The sequence below is a fragment of the Nannobrachium achirus genome (assembly GCF_963921795.1).
Source record: "Nannobrachium achirus genome assembly, chromosome: 10".
NCBI classification, from domain to species: domain Eukaryota; kingdom Metazoa; phylum Chordata; class Actinopteri; order Myctophiformes; family Myctophidae; genus Nannobrachium; species Nannobrachium achirus.
Genome location: NC_137819.1, coordinates 4689904 through 4708577, shown reverse-complemented (window position 1 = coordinate 4708577; position 18674 = coordinate 4689904). Strand labels below are relative to the sequence as shown.

Below are 18674 nucleotides of genomic sequence, written 5' to 3'. Positions count from 1 at the left end.
CAAAAAACCCTTTGTTCCTATTTAGAATTTTTATGGCATATAGCTCATGAATATCAACAATCCATACCTCAAGATATTTCAATATTACACGAGACCACTCAAAACAAGGATTTATAATAGCCTACATAAATGTCAACCTGCTGAAGTCATAGTTGCATCCGAATGCATGCTTTTTGTTTTTACACAATATTCTGTTTCTTTTAGATGAATCTGTTGCCTACATTGTTGATTGTTGACTACATTTATATGAGATACTTAAAGTGTGGTTCCTGTGGAAATAAGCATCGGCTTTCTAGGATCTCCTTTTAGTTGACCTTGTACCAGTGATTTGTACTGTCATGAAACTGTACTTTTTTTCTATTGCAAACTTCTAATAAATGTCTTCAATCCATCAAAGTGGGTTGGGCGGCAGCCATTATGCGTGGTAGAGAGCCTGTCTGGGAATCAGACAGTTCGACCCCAGCTCGCCCAGTCTATGTGTAAGAGGCGCAGGCGCGTTATTATGAAGACTCTTCTTTAATGCCAGTGTAGTCAGGGGATATCTTATAAAGTCCTGGAATAAATTCCTTACCAAAAACATTTCTTCACCAATGTGTTTGTAAAGGTGTCTAGTAACACATCCCACACATACTGAAATTCAGTTTCCCTAGGAGAATCCGTTACAGCTGTTGAAAGTTGGAGTCCCATTAAATTAACTACACAGGATAAAACACACCAAAATAAATATGCTTTAAGTAGCATGTGAGGTGTCAAACTAAGGTTTTTTTTTTTTTTTTTTTTGTGGGGCTGTTTTTAGCCCAAGGAATGTTTTTTGTGCAAAACAAATGCTTGCAATGGATTCAGAATCATGAAAAAAAAACATAGTTTGACCCCTCACATGCTACTTGAATCATATTTATTTTGGTGTGTTTTAACCTATATAGTTAATTTAATGGGACCCCAACTTTCATCAGCTATCAAGGATTCTCCTAGGGAAACTGAATTTCAGTCTTTGTGAGATGTGTTACTTTACAAACACATTCGTGAAGAAATCTTTTGGTAAAGGAATTTATTCCAGGATTTGACACTATTTCTGAAGAAATACCCTGATGCTGTATTAACAACTACTGCTAAGAAATTAGGAGCAGGGGATGCTATTAGTACAGCACCTGAAGGAAGTGTCCTAAATGTAATAGTTTAGATGTGTGAAAGTAGTACTAAGTAGAGGGAAGAATCCTGGGAAAATACCATCAACAACTGAAGGGAACAGGGAAAATGCAGAATGTGCCACTAGATGTCACTGTTGTTTTAAAAACCAACAAAGCGGTCTCAAAGCATTACATGTCCATGGAAACCGCATTGTAAAGGTGTAGGCTACATCAACAAAACGCCCTGTCAATATGGCCAAACTAGTGATTAGAGCATTACAAGGACATGCTACTTCTCTTAATTTGAGTTCTAAGAACATTTCTGAAGTTCCTACGTCAGTATCAAGATTAAAAAACCTAACTGTTCTTTTGCTAAACAATAATGTCATTACAGCTTTGCCTGTTGAACTTCTGTCATTACAGCACGTGAGTCTTAATATTTACATTTTTAATGTGAGCTGGTCTTTTTTTTCTTTTTTTTTTTTACCCTAACCCTTTTTTTTACGACATTATAACCCTGGCGCCAATATTTTGGGCATATGTCAACATTTTCAGGATTTTTCAAAATGTCTCAAATTTGTCAGTTTTTTTCAAAAAAATATCCAATCTATGAGCTTGTAAATCGCGTATTCTCGAAAAAAATCTCTTGTCTCTTTGCAAGCTTTCAGAGCTTAATTTAGGAAATAACGCTTTAAAGGAGATTCCAGCTGTTCTGGTTCATCTGGGGTCCTTGAGGAAACTCCATCTCTGGGAACCACATTACAACAGTGTCACCTGAGGTGGTAGGTATGTTATCACTGTGTGTGTGTGTGTGTGTGTGTGTGTGTGTGTGTGTGTGTGTGTGTGTGTGTGTGTGTGTGTGTGTGTGTGTGCTCGTGTGCGCGTGCGTGTGTGTGTGTTAGTCCTATCATGTATGGGAGCTGTGTTAAAAAATACAAAATAGACAGACTAAATTTACATTCAAACACTCAGATGCTTTACAGGTGGCTGGCCAAATCTGATTCTTCTCAATCTGAACCACAATCAGATTAAAAGACTTCCACCAGAGATACAAAGGTAGGCAATATCGTTAGTTGTATGTGACCCAAATCATTTGACTCAATTACCGTTATAGGCCTATATTGTACGCACCTTTGTTATCTCAGATACCGTGTGTAAAATAGCCTACTTGTTTTTCCTTTAAAATAGCCTACTTTCTTTTGTATTAGGGCAAGATTAAATTCAACATTTCTTTCTTTCTTTCTCACTGTCTTTCTTTCTTTCTTTCTTTCTCTCTGTCTTTCTGTCTGTCTTTCTTTCTTTCTTTCTTTCTCTTTCTTTCTTTCTTTCTTTCTGTCTCTCTTTCTTTCTTTCTTTCTTTCTTTCTTTCTTTCTTTCTCTCTGTCTCTCTGTCTTTCTTTCTTTCTTTCTTTCTTTCTTTCTTTCTTTCTTTCTTTCTTTCTTTCTCTCTGTCTTTCTGTCTCTCTGTCTGTCTTTCTTTCTTTCTCTTTCTTTCTTTCTTTCTTTCTTTCTTTCTGTCTCTCTGTCTCTCTTTCTTTCTTTCTTTCTTTCTTTCTTTCTTTCTTTCTCTCTGTCTCTCTGTCTTTCGTTCTTTCTTTTTTTCTTTCTTTTTTTCTTTCTTTCTTTCTTTCTTTCTTTCTTTCTTTCTTTCTTTCTCTCTGTCTTTCTTTCTCTCTCTCTGTCTGTCTTTCTTTCTCTGTCTGTCTTTCTGTCTGTCTGTCTGTCTGTCTGTCTGTCTGTCTGTCTGTCTGTCTGTCTGTCTGTCTGTCTGTCTGTCTGTCTGTCTGTCTGTCTGTCTTTCTTTCTTTCTGTCTTTCTGTCTTTCTTTCTGTCTCTGTCTGTCTGCCTGCCTGCCTGCCTGCCTGTCTGTCTGTCTGTCTGTCTGTCTGTCTGTCTGTCTGTCTGTCTGTCTGTCTGTCTGTCTTTCTGTCTCTCTCTTTCATGTCTCAGCTTGAGTAAGCTTGAACAGCTCAGTGTGGTGGACAACACATTGGAGGAGGTCCCCGTCGAGTTGGGTCATCTTGCAAAGTTAACCCAGCTCAACTTGAACTTCAACCAGTTGTACTGGCTGCCTCGGCAGCTGTACAACTGCACAGCACTCACCAAGTTACATGTGGCCAGAAACAGGCTGACCGCACTGCCAGAGGTGGGTGGTTGATGGAGCAGGGATGGATCTAAGGATGAGGAGGCCCTTCTTGGCATTGGAGTGCCCCTGGCCTCTCCTCTGCTACCGTAACCCCCCAATTGTTTTAGATAATGTTACAAAGGTAACATTATTTTTAAAATACAGAAATAAGTGCAGGTGAGAAAGGAAACCCACATAGAGCTTATTATACAAGGTTCTCACCCAGTGGCGTCAGTTCAGAAAAGGCTAAGGTATGGCAACATGACTGGTGTCTTGCGCGTGCAAGACACCAGTCATGTTGCCATACCTTAGCAACAGGCATGATACATTTATTTTAAGAAGTACATTTTAAGAAGTACAGCTGACCTGTGGAACCTGGAATATACCATTTTGTCAAGATGGGGAGAATATAATTTTAATACCTTGTTATAGTGACCATTTTGTTAAATTTAGCATTTGTAGTTATTTTACTGTAATTTAAGAACATAATAACCAGCACAGATAGACACAGAGACATTCATGAATTTATATTTAAAAGTAACTTTTAATTTCCCCCCTGGAACAAGGGTATGGCAGCTGCCTACCCCTGCCATACCCAATTGACGCCCCTGTTCTCACAAAGTGTGGAGTTAGGAGCTTTTGACCCAAGCTCTTTTTACTACTTTCCATTGGTTCAATATTATAACCAACACTCAGATGTAAAGGGAGTTCAATAACTCCCTGATTTATGCCAAAAAAAAAAAATCAAAAATGGAGTTAAGAGGTTTTGGCCAGACAGTGATAATCAAATAGACATGACAAACACGTGTGTGCAGTTGAATGTGTGGGTGCGTGTGTCAGTGTGTGAGGGCTGGTGCAGAGGTTCGGCTATATCAGGGGTCGGCAACCCAAAATGTTGAAAGAGCCATATTGGACCAAAAAAACCCAAAACAAATCTGCCTGGAGAAGCAAAAAAATATAAAAGCCTTATACCGGTATATCGTCATTGTCGGGTGGAAACCTTGTATGTCTAAAACATTGTTTTGTATTTATCATTTAAAAAATTAACAAAACTAGTGAAAACAGCCGATCTACAAGCACACAACGCCTCGCACCGCGAGGCGTTGTGTGCTTGTAGATCTGCTGTTTTCACTACTTTTGTGCGTCAGTCATGTATGATGAAGCAGGGCTTAACTTTTGCGAGAAAAAAAAACATACAAATTTTAAACTTGGAGATACAAGGTTTCTGCCCAAAAGTGACGATAAAAAAATCGTTAAAACAAAAAAATGCATTTTTTTCCCCCCTATCTTTTTCCATGTTCATACATTTTTTAAAAAGCTCCAGGGAGCCACTAACATGCGGCTCTAGAGCCGTGTGTTGCTGACCCCCGGGCTATATTATATTATACCTTATGGTAGAAGCAAGTGGAGAGGCTTGATTAATCATGTTGACCCTCAATCTATACCAATCCCCAGTGGGCAGTAACAAAGTACATTTACGTGAGTACTGTACTTACAGTATAGTACATGTTTAGAGCACATGTGCTTTGCTTGAGTATTTGTTCTTTTTTCGTTTTTTTTTTTTTTAAGATTTGTTTTTGGGCTTTTTTTATGCCTTTATTGATAGGATAGTAGACTGACAGGAAATGGGGAGAGAGATGAGGAATGACATGTGGCAAAGGTCGACCGGATCGGGAATTGAACCGGCGACGCCAGCAGGCATCATAGTCTAGCATGTGGTATGCGCCTTGACCACCAGGCCAGCGGGCGCCCCAGTATTTGTTCTTTTGGAAGCTTATGACTTTCACTCTTCAAAGACAAATATAGTAATTCCGAGCTTTTAGATGTGCTTTTTTGCCAGATGTTAACCCCAGAATAGGGATGCATTTAATTCAAATGGTTAAAGGAGCTATAGTCAACTTTTTTATTGTAGGGCCGACACTTTGTTTACATCCTAGTCTATAGACTAGAATGTCAACAAAGTGTCCGTCTGGCAATGGCCAAAATGATTTTTTTTTATCATTATTTTACGCTTTTTGTGGTCATTTTTGAATAGAAACACATATATGAAGCTTATTTTTTTACATTATTTTTATTTTAGCATCCGTTTTTCAAGAAAAAGTTGACTATAGCTCCTTTAATATGACAATGTCTAGTATTATTCACTTAATGGAAGGAGAGGAACTCCCGCTCACTGTTTATATGCTCCAAAAACGTACTTTTATTAAAGGCAACTGCAACTTTTCGACTTTACGTCTTCATCACTCAGGTAAAAGTTGTAGTAACAGACAAAGAACCCCTTATATACAGGACCATTAATTGATGGTAAAACATAACACCTGGGAGTAGGGTGGTGCTCAAACCACCCTACTCCAATCGCAGGGACTGGATACATAGCTCCACCCCTCAAAAGAGTATTTTATAAAAGACCTTTACTCAAATACTCAAACGTACTTAAACTTACATACAATGGTCATGAATAGTCATGAAAAAAGTGAAGGTTTACAAATGAAGTACAAAAACAACAAAATAATCAACATGACATGATTAGGTGTTCAGGCCTATCCATGATAGGGATAGGCCTGAACACATTATGACGCAATATTTTATGCTTTAAATATTTAAAAAAAAATGCAGATATACAAGCTCACAGCGCGGCACCGAGTGCCGCGCTGTGAGCTTGTAGATCTGCTATTTTTGAAAATTTGAATGTTGACCAGATTCTATAAGTGTCTTTTGAATGTTTCTAAGATTTTTGGAGAAAGAAAATGATGTTTCTATGTCAGCAATCTGGCCAGCCATCGTCAAAGAAAAGGTCCTTTTCACTTAACTGGAGCCCAGTTAGTCTGTTATTGAGAGACTACTATGTCAGTGGTGCTCAAACCTTTTCATACGAAGGACCCCCAAAATGATATTTATTTGGCCACGGACCCCCATTTCAAAATATTTAGTTCCAGGGACCACCCAGAAGCAAAATTTGAGTTACAAACGTTCGCTTTGAAAATACATATATTCAAAGATTTGCACACATTTTCACGACTTTTTCAAAAATAGCAGATCTACAAGCTCGCAGCGCGGCACTCGGTGCCGCGCTGTGAGCTTGTATATCTGCTATTTTTCACTGGTTAAAGCATTCAATAATTCTAGGCCTGAATGGTTTAAGGGGAGTGTCTCTGGTCAAATTTGAACCGGGGACCTTCAGCACAGGGGAATCAGTAGGCTGGTCTCTAGACCACTAACGGGCTTAACTGGCTTTTGAGAATCAGCCTAGAAGTACCAATGAGGGAATAAGGGGAAACTACAAATATAAACTAGAGGAAAGGCTTAACATCAAATTCCTCATTTAGTATTATTCACTTGACATTCCGTTTGTGTTCTGTCTCTCTCACAGGGAATGAGATCATTTTTGTTTTGTTGATTGAATTTATTTGATTCTCTCACAGGGAATAAGGTCCTTGTCAAAGCTGCGGCTCCTAGATGTGGCTGGGAATGAGTTGTCCATGTTTCCTGTTGAGGTATGTTTCTATGTTTCTCAGTTATACTTATTTTAATTTTATGGGCCATAGCGGTGGTCCGGCAAGTTTTTTCAAAGCATTAATTGGATTCCCTTCATTTCAGTACGATATGAGAATCATAGTCCCTGGAGAAAAGAGTGTTTATTAACCTGCAACAAAGGTTAGCAAACATTGCCTCAATTATTCAAACATTGACTCAATTGACTTAACCAATGTGTAGGGTAACATGTCATTAGGTGCAGTACTTAACATCAGTAAGAGTGCACATGTTACCAACAAGAGCCTGTATGAGGGAATACCAAGGGTGAGCGAGAAAATTGCTGCCAGAAGAATGAGACTAGCAGGACACTGCCAAAGACACCAGGAGCTTCCTGCCTAATACAGTATCTGGCTTAAAGTCCTGTTCGCAATTTGGTGTTAGGGGAGTTTCTCACCTGAACTGAGTCAGTGGGTCCCCAGACATGAAAAATCACCAAGGTGCTCGTCCGCCATAGTGCCACGAATGGCGCAATGGCCAAATCAAATATGGCTGCCATTGGCTATGATGAAAATCCAACTTTTCTGTATCTGGGTGTATATGCACATGTAATACCTCTATTTGGACTAATTGTGGTGTGGGGAATTCATTTCTGATATTGTTTTGACCATTTTGGGTGATTTGGACCTCAAAAGGTCATGGTCAAGGTCATTTTGCTATTCCGAAGACTGTGGGCCATAACTTGGCCATTGTTAGGAGTAAAAACAGGTGCAGTAGGTCTAAATCAACTAATGCTGACATGTATAATTCATTTCTGAAATTGTTTTGACCATTAAGGATCATCTTGTCTTTGAAATATCAATGTCAATGCCATTTTTCAAAAACGATTTTGTTCATTACTTGCACTTTCATAGTATTTTTTGTAAGTTTGTTACTATTAAATATTAAGTTTGTTTTGTTTATAACAAAAGACATACTAGTGAGAAATACAACAAGTAAACATCCACATTTAACTTTAAAGGGGGGTTTTAAATGGGTGTTTAAATGAGCAAATAAGACTATTTACGAATAAAAGTGACAAATAAAATTACACAACAAAATCACACACAAAATTAAATAACAATTTCCCTCAAAGTGCACCATATTGTGATTGTGTGCATGCAAGTTAGTATGAGGTGTTTTTACAGGATGGATTTGTCATTGTTCCATGGCAAAATATGACGCACAGAACTCCATCAGTGTCGAGTGTCTTGCTTCAGACATGGCAGGAGTGTACTAAAGTCAAAGTGCTCCTTCCATCCATCAGAGCTTGACATTGACTTTTTGAGGCAGTTGTCCTTTGGACAAGTATATTTCCCATTCACTTGTACGGGGACAAAAGTCACTTGTCTGGATAAAAATTTCATACATTGAAATAATAACAAAAGGACGGCTAATGACCCCTATTGCTCCCTCCACTCCATAGGATCCTTTCCTCAGGTTCCTTGGCTGTTGCAAGCAGGTGGCAAGAAATGCGCTAGAAAGGTGCCTTGTTGGTCTCAGCAGTTGTACTTCTTGCTACCAATACTGTGTCTTGTTCTGTCAAGGTCTTTGCCATAACTACATGTTTAATCCTCACCTGGCCCATGCAGTCATCTCCTGTCTCCAAGGCATATGCCTTGATCACTGTCTTGGCTAGTGGTGCTCCAAGATGAGACTGCTTGATGCAGTGGAAGTGAGTCTCACCAGTGCCATACTGCTGCCAGATCTCGTTCATCCCCAGTGCTTGGAAATATGGGTTGTAGTATAGCAGTAATGTGAAGGAGACAACAACTCTCTGGGGTCCACTCATAGTTCCGACATCCCATTATTCTAACCATTAGCTTAGTGAAGGTTAGGGATAGGCTTAGTTATAATGGAGGCTGTACATGCACCAGGTGTTAGCCTCCTCAATCCTATTCAAGATGTCTGTGATCTCTTCTCCACTAGCGACATCATCAACAGAGACAACAGAGCTGATAATGGTAAATGGACTGCATTTACAGTATTTAGCACTCTTCTCCAAAGCGCTGTACAATGTATTTCACATTCGCCCATTAACACATACATTCACACGTACATTCACACCCTGAAACCATGCAAGGTGCTCATCAGGAGCAGTTAGGGGTTCAGTGTCTTGCTCAAGGACACTTCGACACATGAGCAGGAGGAGCCAGAAATCGACCCTGGAACCTTCAGATTCCAAGGCAGCCGTTCTACCTACTGAGCCACTGTCGCCCAACAATGTGGGTAGCATTTGCCACAAGCTTGAATGGACACCATATTCCGAACACACAGCTGGTGTTCTCCTCAGACACCCAGAATGTGTAAAGTTGATGAGGGATGGGTGCGTCTGTCGACTCTGTTATCTCTGATGATGAGTGGCTCCCTGCAAAAGGGGCTGGTGGTGAAGAGATCCCAAAGATTGAACTAGATTGAGGAGGCTGTCACCAAGCTGCTGGTACATGTGGAGTCAACTGGCCCTATTATAACTAAACCTACCCATAACCCTAACCTAATGGAGGGAATAATGGGTCGCCAGGATTATGAGTGGACCCCAGAGAGTTGTCGTAGTGATACTTCCAAGCACTGGGGATTAAGTAGATCTGGTAGCAGTATGGCACTAGGTGTGCAGCGGCACATGCTTCTACAGTATCAAGCAGTCTCTCATCTTGGAGCACCACTAGCCAAGACAGTGATCAGGGGACATATGCCTTGGAAACTGGAGATGACTGCATGGGCCAGGTGGGGACTAAGCATGCAGCTGGCTTCTGACCGAATACAATATCTAACAAACTTTGGAGAGGCAAAGACCTTGACAGAACAAGACACAGCATTTGTAGCAGAGTACAACTGCTGAGACCAACAAGGCACCTTTCTAGTGCATGTCTTGCCACCTGCTTGCAACAGCCAAGGAACCTGAGGAAAGACTAGAACCAATGGAACATGGATGGACGCCAGGAACACTTCGACTCTCGAGGATATGGCTGCCTTGCTGATGGATATCGGTGCATCATATTTTGCCATGGAACAATGGCAAATCCATCCTGTAAAAACACATCAGACTAACTTGTATGCACACAATCACAATACTGGTGCACTTTGAGGGAAATTGTTATTTAATTTTGTGTGTGCTTTTGTTGTGTGATTTTATTTGTCACTTTTATTCTTAAATAGTCTTATTTGCTCATTTAAACACCCATTTAAAACCCCCCTTTAAAGTTAAATGTGGATGTTTACTTGTTGTATTTCTCACTAGTATATTTTTTGTTATAAACAAAACAAACTTACTATAAAATAGTAACAAACTTACAAAAAATACTATAAAAGTGCAAGTAATGAACAAAATCGTTTTTTGAAAAATGGCATTGACATAGATATTTCAAAGACAAGATGATCCTTAATGGTCAAAATAATGTCAGAAATGAATTATACATGTCAACATTAGTTGATTTAGACCTACTGCACATGTTTTTACTCCTAACAATGGCCAAGTTATGGCCCACAGTCTTTGGAATAGCAAAATGACCTTGACCATGACCTTTTGAGGTCCAAATCACCCAAAATGGTCAAAACAATATCAGAAATGAATTCCCCACACCACAATTAGTCCAAATAGAGGTATAACATGTGCATATACACCCAGAAACAGAAAAGTTGGATTTTCATCATAGCCGATGGCAGCCATATTTGATTTGGCCATTGCGCCATTCGTGGCACTATGGCGGACGAGCACCTTGGTGATTTTTCATGTCTAGGGACCCACTGACTGGAGAAACTCCCCTAACACCAAATTGCGAACAGGACTTTATCCAGATACTGTATTAGCCAGCAAACTGGTGCTGTGGGAACCAACACATGGGCACCGATCACGAGGACGTCCCACAATAACATACGTGGATGTACTCAAGAAAGACGTAGGAGCACAAAGTACCAACGAGCTGGCTCATATGTATGGAGAACCGGGATGACTGGAAGCGACGATGGAAGGCTCGTCTGAGGACGACCTGGAGAGGTCGAACACCCTTTGGATCGAACTCTAACTCAAACCCTAATCCTTACCTCAGTAAAACTATGCCTAACTCTAACCCTAATTCTAACCTCAGTAACCGTGACGCGGGTGATTATCTATAAACCTGCCCAGTGCCGACGCTCGCGGGTGATTATCTAACCTGCCGAGGCTGTTCGACCCAACGGGAGTTCGACCTATGGGGCATTCCCCATGTGTAGGAGTTGTGGCATTGCATTTGGTTTCATTTAGCCATAACTGAAAATGTTCAACATACAATTTATTTCTATGCTTGATATATGAATGAAACTGTGAATAAACAGTGGTATGGTCCTTTAAGAATGGCATTAAAGTGCTGTTATAGGCTCACCTGTTGAACGTAGGGCTGTCACGATTATGACATTTTACATGACGATTAATTTTCTCTCAAATAATTGCGATTAACGATTTAATTGTGTTTTTGTCGTTGACAATTACATTTCTGTTTGGCTTTTAGGCTTTGAAGTTACACATGGTCGATATGACACATAAGCTAAATATACAAAGACATTACTGACATATTTGACAACTTAATACTTAAAAAAGAACATTGATAGCGGTAATAGCCGATCTACACGCTCACAACGCGCCGCGATGCGACGCGTTGTGAGCTTGTAGATCTGCTATTTCCACTATTTTTGACATGAAACGATTATGACGATTGTGAAAAATAATCTCGATTATGTCAAATAATCACGATTAGACGACTATGTAATAATTGTGACAGCCCTAGTTGAACGCATTGTGTCCCACTGGGTCCAGTTTCATCAGCTGCAGCTGCAGGAGCTCTACTGTGAAGGAAACAGCTTTGTGAGCTGTGAGCCGCTGGCATCACGGCAGCCTGCAGAGGTGCTCCCACTGAAGGTAACGTCCACCCTTTTAACTCATTTTGCGCCAATCCCGAGTATACTCGTGAAAAATACTCAAGGATCACATGGTGCCAATCCCGAGTATACTCGTGAAAAGTAATATATTACTGTAACGGCGATTACAGTACCTGGTACAATGGCGGAAGGCCCCGAGCCGAAAATCGTCGCTGATTTCTCATCATCACGGCTCCACGGGCACAAAATAGTCATCCCATAACATTGAGGTGGACGGGGGATCTCATCTTTAATATCCATTATCTCAAAACTACACTTTAGAAGCGAAGATGGAGGCAAATGCTCGTTTATATAACACATGGTGAAAAGCTCCGATGCGATCCAGCATGGCACCACGTAAACATGATCGCTTCCTGTGAATGATGCGATGACGTCAGACCGGAATTGTTTACGTTGTGGACTTCTGGCCTTCAAAATAAGATAACGGGAGTGAATGGGAACCTGAAGGTGGCATCGTGGACTTTATAATCCGTTAAAGTCAGAGGCTTTAAATGGGTTAAGTTCACACACCAAATTACTGCTCCCAAAGATATAGTTTACTAGGTAATGTTTCAAGACACACTGCTCTTCCTCAAATCGAATCAAACTTTAGTTCATACATGGGCAACTGGCGGCCCGGGGGCCACATGCGGCCCCCCACCTTCACTTAATGCGGCCCACAGGTTAATACCGGAATACTGATATATTATTTATTTCAGCTGTTACAATTCCAAACATAACCTGCTTTAATTACTTCGCCTCCAGGCCTGGCTCCTTCTCTAGTCGGACTAGCTCTGGTCCATAGCGTTAGTGGAGTTCTCCCTAACGCTATGTTCCTCTACCTCCGTATTCCTTGGCAAAACCGGAAAACCCCGCCGTCTGGTCCGAAAATAACAAAAACTGTTTCGCCCCTCACCAAACCAAAGGTATCAGTGGACAGTTGAAAGCTTACTCTACTTAGTGGATGCGGTCTGAGCCCCCCACCACACGATTAAAATACATTTCAAGGGTAAAATTAAAAATATTCCACCGGATGGAGACTCCATTTCTTCCAGTTTTTCACTATTTGTCGTCGCCATCACGGCGCCAACTCACTACTACCGCGCAGGTCAGAGGACCGAAATGCACCGCATTACCAGAGCATTAGTCTCATTTGGTGTTATTCAGCTCTGAGACGTTGGAAGCGCTTTTTCGTAAAAACAGTCTTCAACCAGGAAAAGTGTCTCCGTCAGGCAGGGTTTGCCGTTTTTGCCAAGGAATGCAGAGGTAGAGGAACATAGCGTTAGGGAGAACTCCACTAACGCTATGGACCAGAGCTATTAGTCGGACTAGAAAGTGGGCCTGATTTGAAAACACAGTATATGCAGGAAAAAATAAGAAAAAACTGTTGTAAAAACATGATGCAAAAATAAATGTTTTTTTTTACAATAGAAAGGTCAGGGGAGGTAAGGATAGGCTACATGTTCTGTTTAGAGTAGCAGCCACCTGTAAGTGGCTTTTCAGAGCCGTTTTAAAGGAAGGTAGGGATTTACACTCCTTTAACCCATTCAGGCCGGGTACACATTTTAGTGTGCATCAACATATTTGTTTTTGTAGGCAAATTTCTGATTTGGGCCTAACTATAGGTTAGGCCTAAATGGGTTAAGGCCTTCGGTAGGGCTATTCTTCTGTGCGTTGCGTCATTGTTGCAAATACTTCTATATTAATTCAAACTCTGAACCCTGACTGGGGAGGAAGCAGGGGCGTCAATTGGGTATGGCAGGGGTATGCAGGCTACAAGTTACTTTAAAAAATAAATCCATGAATGTCTCTTTGTCTCTCTGTGCTGGTTATGTTGTTAAATTACATTAAAAAGAACTACAAATGCAACATTTAACAAGGTATTATAATTATTTCTCCACACTTTTATTCTCCCCATCTTGACAGAATAGTATATTCGCAGGTCACCTGCACAGGTGCAATTCATTATTGTTAATTGTGGCACGTTTACTGTATTACCGTATGCCAAGTTTAGTCACACTTGAACAACTGTTCCAGACTGCCATATCCAGCCCTAGACATTTTGGGGGAAAAAAATAGAATATACTTCTTAAAACAAATGTATCATGCCTGTTGCTATAAGGTATGGCAACATGACAGTTGTCTTGCACGCGCGACGACACCAGTCATGTTGCCATACCTTACCTTACCTTCTTCTGAACTGACGCCACTGGGAGGAAGTCTGGGCGTTATGTTTTTATGTTTTTTTTTCTTTTTTTACCCTTGCGTTTCCTGTTTACACCAGGAGTTGGTTGCCAGGTTTGTCTTGCTTGAGGACAGGAATAAGTACTCCCCGGTCCATGTGGCCCTCCCCTGCTACCCCGCTCTGACCTCCATGCTGGCCCACAGGGGGCGCTGTGCTCTGTGCCGGGGCCCCTTCCTCTCCAGCTGGCTGGAGAGCGTGCACTTCATCCACCTGAAGAAGGTAGGGGAAGGGCCCATTCATACTCCACTCCATGGCTGTGTTGACTCTGAAGGCCTGAACACAATATGACGCAATATTGTATGCTTTAAATATTAAAAAATAGCAGATATACAAGCTCACAGCGTGGCACCGAGTGCCGCGCTGCGAGCTTGTAGATCTGCTATTTTTTAAAAATTGTGAAAATTCAAATTTTGACCCGATTCTATAAGTGTCTTTTGAATCCTTCTAAGATTTTTAGAAAAAAACCTATGTTTCTATGTCAGCAATCTGGCCAGCCATCGTCAAAGAAAAGGTCCTTTTCACTTAACTGGAGCGCAGTTAGTCTGTTCTTGAGAGACTACTATGTCAGTGGTTCTCAAACCTTTTCATGTGAAGGACCCCAAAAATGATATGAATTTAGCCACGGACCCGTATCTCAAACTATTTCGTTCCAGGGACCACCCAGAAGCAAAATTTGAGTTACAAACGTTCGCTTTGAAAATAAAGATTTGCACACATTTTCACGGCTTTTTCAAAAATAGCAGATCTACAAGCTCACAGCGTGGCACTCGGTGCCGCGCTGTGAGCTTGTATATCTGCTATTTTTTTATATTTAAAGCATAAAATATTGCGTAATAATTTGTTCAGGCCTAAATGGGATAAAACACAGTGTGGGCAAAACCAGCATTGCATTGTACTGCTGGTGTTGGTTCACTGTGTTTTATCAAGTTCAGAGCACTCTAACCTAACGCGGACCAGTTTGTGTAGGCAGATGGGCGGGCGCGGCGAACCTCTCCGCGAGTCTCTGGCCAATAGCATGTGTTCTCCTCCCCCCTCCCCCCTCTGCTGCTACGCTGCTGCGTCATGACGTCAACACATTCGGTGCGACGCTCTCTGCGCTCTGATTGGTTAGGGAAATTCTACACTTCCTCCAACAGTGATCATAACGCAATCGCCCAGGCTTCTTTTTCTTCCTATCGCCAAAAGAAGCCTGGGTTTCCGAGGCTAAGTTCAGAGTCAACACAGCCCAGGGATTTTCGGGCACTTTGTGCTTCCGTAGGTTGACAAGCTTTATGGAGATGATGATTTATTTTAGCCAGAAGCACTTGGCACCTAGCTGCCCAGTGCCCACAGAGCCAGAACTAGTAACTGGGCTTAACTGACCAGCAAACTGGCCTGATCTGAACCCCACAGAGAATCTGTGTTGTGTTGTCAAATACCACAGGCTGACCACCTTCATGCCACGCTCCATTGATGAAGACATTTATTCAAAAGTATTCCATACCAAGTACTGAGTGCATGAATTAACCTTTCAGAAGTTTGACATTTCTGTATTCTACATCCTTCGTTTGAGTGGTCGTGTGGAATATTCCAATATTTTGAGATATGGATTTTTGATTTTAATGAGTTGTATGCCATAAAAAAATCAAGCTTTTCAATATGTCACCGCATGCACAATGAATCTAAAATATATGATTTTTTATTTATTTATGGATATACCCGTAGAGCAAGTGTTTTCAAAGTGGGTGACGGGGCACCCTGGGGTGCCGTGACAGTCCAGGGCAGGGGTGTCAAACTGCCATTTCGCGGGCATTTTGCGGCCCGCGAAGAGGTCCAATGCGGCTCGCGACGTACCCCCGGCAGCCATCTTGAAAAAAAAAGCTGTGAACTGCGTGCACACACATGGTGCATGATCTAGGCATGGGCATGCATGATCTGTGCACTATGAATTACATGGAAGTCTATGGAGACTGAGGCATCCTGGTACTTGGCAGCCATTTTGAAAAAGCAGCGAATGCGTTAATAGTAGAAAAGAATATGTATAACTTCAAATTAAGTTGTTCTACTTTCAATGTTTTAATTGGGCTCCTTAAAAATGCATTGTTTGTTTTCAGTGTCTATAATTAAAGTAGCTACAGTAGTGAGTCAGTTACTGAAATACAATGCTGTGTAAAGGCCTATTCACACTGAACTTTACAAATCTTATGTATGTATGTGTGTGTGTGTGTGTGTGTGTGTGTGTGTGTGTGTGTGTGTGTGTGTGTGTGTTGTCTCAATAGAAGAGCAGGAAAACTAAACACAATCATCTCAATTGTTATATTGTAACATACACTACCATTCAGATTAGTAATAAAACATGATTTTATTGGCCAAGCAAAGTAGGCCTGCATAATACAAGTGTAACTATACAAGCTGAAACTCTGGAGTCTCAGGTGATCATAGCTGAAACCTCAGAACAATAGCCACACATTATTAGCAACCATAACTACAGATAGCCACCCATTAGCTAACAGAAACTGCTTATGTAAATGCTGGAATGTTGGAATGTTAAAAAGGCAATCTCTTTCACTTCAAATTGCATAAATTAGCTATTGTTCATAAGTACTGTAGTTATAGAACTGACTGCCAACAGACTGAAAAACAATGCTGGTATAACAGCCATTCACACTGAGTGTAATAGTTTGGAAAGTGTGTGTGTGTGTGTGTGTGTGTGTGTGTGTACATATGTATATGCATATGTTTACATATATACACACATATGTTTATTGTATATATATATATATATATATATATATATATATATATATATATATATATATATATATATATATATATATATATATATATATATATATATGCACACTTAATGGCACTTAGCTGGATGTGTGTGCTCGTGCGCTGGCTGCGGCCCAGCTCAAGTCACCTTTTGACCAATGTCGCCCTCAACCCAAAATGAGTTTGACACCCCTGGTCCAGGGGCTGCCGCAAGATCACTTGATAATATTTGGGATTTATTTGGACACTTTCATTTTAAACTTGATTTTACAAAGTTGAAAAGTACAAAGTTATTTTCAGTCAGTTCTAACCAAAATGGCTATTATCTCAACATTTTCCTCGCAACATAATCACTAAAATATCGTCAATGTCAGGCAGAAACCTTGTATCTCCAAGTTTTAAATGTGTACGTATTTTGCCCTGCTTCATCATACAAGACCGTCGCACAAAACTAGTGAAAACAGCCGATCTACAAGCACACAACGCCTCGCATCGCGAGGCGTTGTGTGCTTGTAGATCTGCTGTTTTCACTAGTTTAGTACATTTTATAGATGATAAATAAAAAACGAACGGTTTTGGACAAGCTTTCCACCCGAATGCTATAAATATAAGGTGCTGGGAATGAAAATTATAATGTAGGGGTGCCTCGGATTAAAAAAATATTTATGGGGTGCCCTGAGACAAAAAAGTTTGGGAACCCCTGCTGTAGAGAGTACTGAGTCACATGCCCGTCGCATCATGAAGACATTATGCCATGATTTTGTGAATGTAACCGACCGTACCGCACCTATGATATTTGTGTCCCTGTACTGTATGTTTCTCCTTTATGAAAGACAAATGGTTAAAATGTGTGTGCATTAGGGCATTAACGATTTTTGCAAGTCGACTCGACTCAGTCAAAAGTTTAGTTGAAGTCGACTTTATCGTTATTATTTTGGGGGGTCCCCAGATGATTAACTTAATGTGCAACACTGTTTTCTCACTCAACTGTAAACAAACCAACGTAAAGTTTAAGTGTATAGACTAGACTAGGGTATCTTCACATTTCTAAAGTGCCAATTTAAGGACTTTTTAATACCTCTAAAATGGCCAATTAAACATTGTCCAAATTGTCAAATATATAAAGGCAGAAATTGTGAAAATAGCCGATCTACATGCTCACAGTAGATCGGTTATTTTCACAATAGAACCATGTCATACCAAATGTAATGTAGCACTGTAATTATTGGATCATTACGTCCTTGACAATAAGCAATCCTACTGTTTGAATGCTGTACAGACGCACACATGGAGCAAAAATAATGTTAGAAAAAAAGACAATTTTTTTTTTTTTTTCCAACTTCGACTTTCTCTGGTGGGAGTCAACTTGTGTAATGAAGTCGACTCAGTCGACTTTTTCGTTAATGTCCTAGTGTGCATGTGTGTATTTCTCAGGACATGAAGATAAGGAGCTCCTTGACAGTCCCAGTGCGGGTCCTCCTCTGCTCCTACAGATGCTTCAACAGACACGGACACTCCTACTATGCTGTTGCACCCACATAAAGATGATGACAAAAAGATCACAAAACCCCTCTTTTTGGCATCCGTCACTTGAATTAAGGTGACTTGATTGTTTGACATCAAGAAGGGCCTGTCAGCTCCCTTCATGGCATCTAAAGTAGGGCATTCGACTCGGTCAAAAAAAGAAAAAAATGTTTTATTGTGAAAATAGCAGATCTACATGCTCACAAAAAATGCCCGAAAAACATTCCTTGGGGTCCATAAGGAATGTTTTTTGTGCAAAACAAAATGCTTGCAATGGATTCAGAATCATGAAAACCCCCTAGTTAGACCCCTCACATGCTACTTAAAGAAGATTTTTTTGGGATTTCCTGTTTAGTAAGTGAATGGGTAGGTGCAAGAAATCATTAAAAATGAACCCCTTAGGACGATATTTCAGCCTGTTACCTGGCAGAATCTTAAAATATACCCTTTAAGGATTAAGAAAAAAACAGGTGGCGAAAAAAACAATCCACCCTATGCA

General features: G+C 40.6%; 1 protein-coding gene across 1 annotated transcript; it reads left to right on the top strand.

The window, feature by feature from the left end:
• Positions 1-417: 417 nt before the first annotated feature.
• Positions 418-18193, top strand: LOC308292363 (leucine-rich repeat-containing protein 69-like; the record flags this gene model as incomplete). Its single annotated transcript, XM_080734676.1, has 7 exons — positions 418-424; positions 2111-2183; positions 3078-3273; positions 6675-6746; positions 11552-11653; positions 13937-14116; positions 18086-18193. The coding sequence occupies 7 exons, from the start codon at positions 418-420 to the stop codon at positions 18191-18193; spliced, it is 738 nt and encodes a 245-aa protein (XP_080590802.1).
• Positions 18194-18674: the final 481 nt, after the last annotated feature.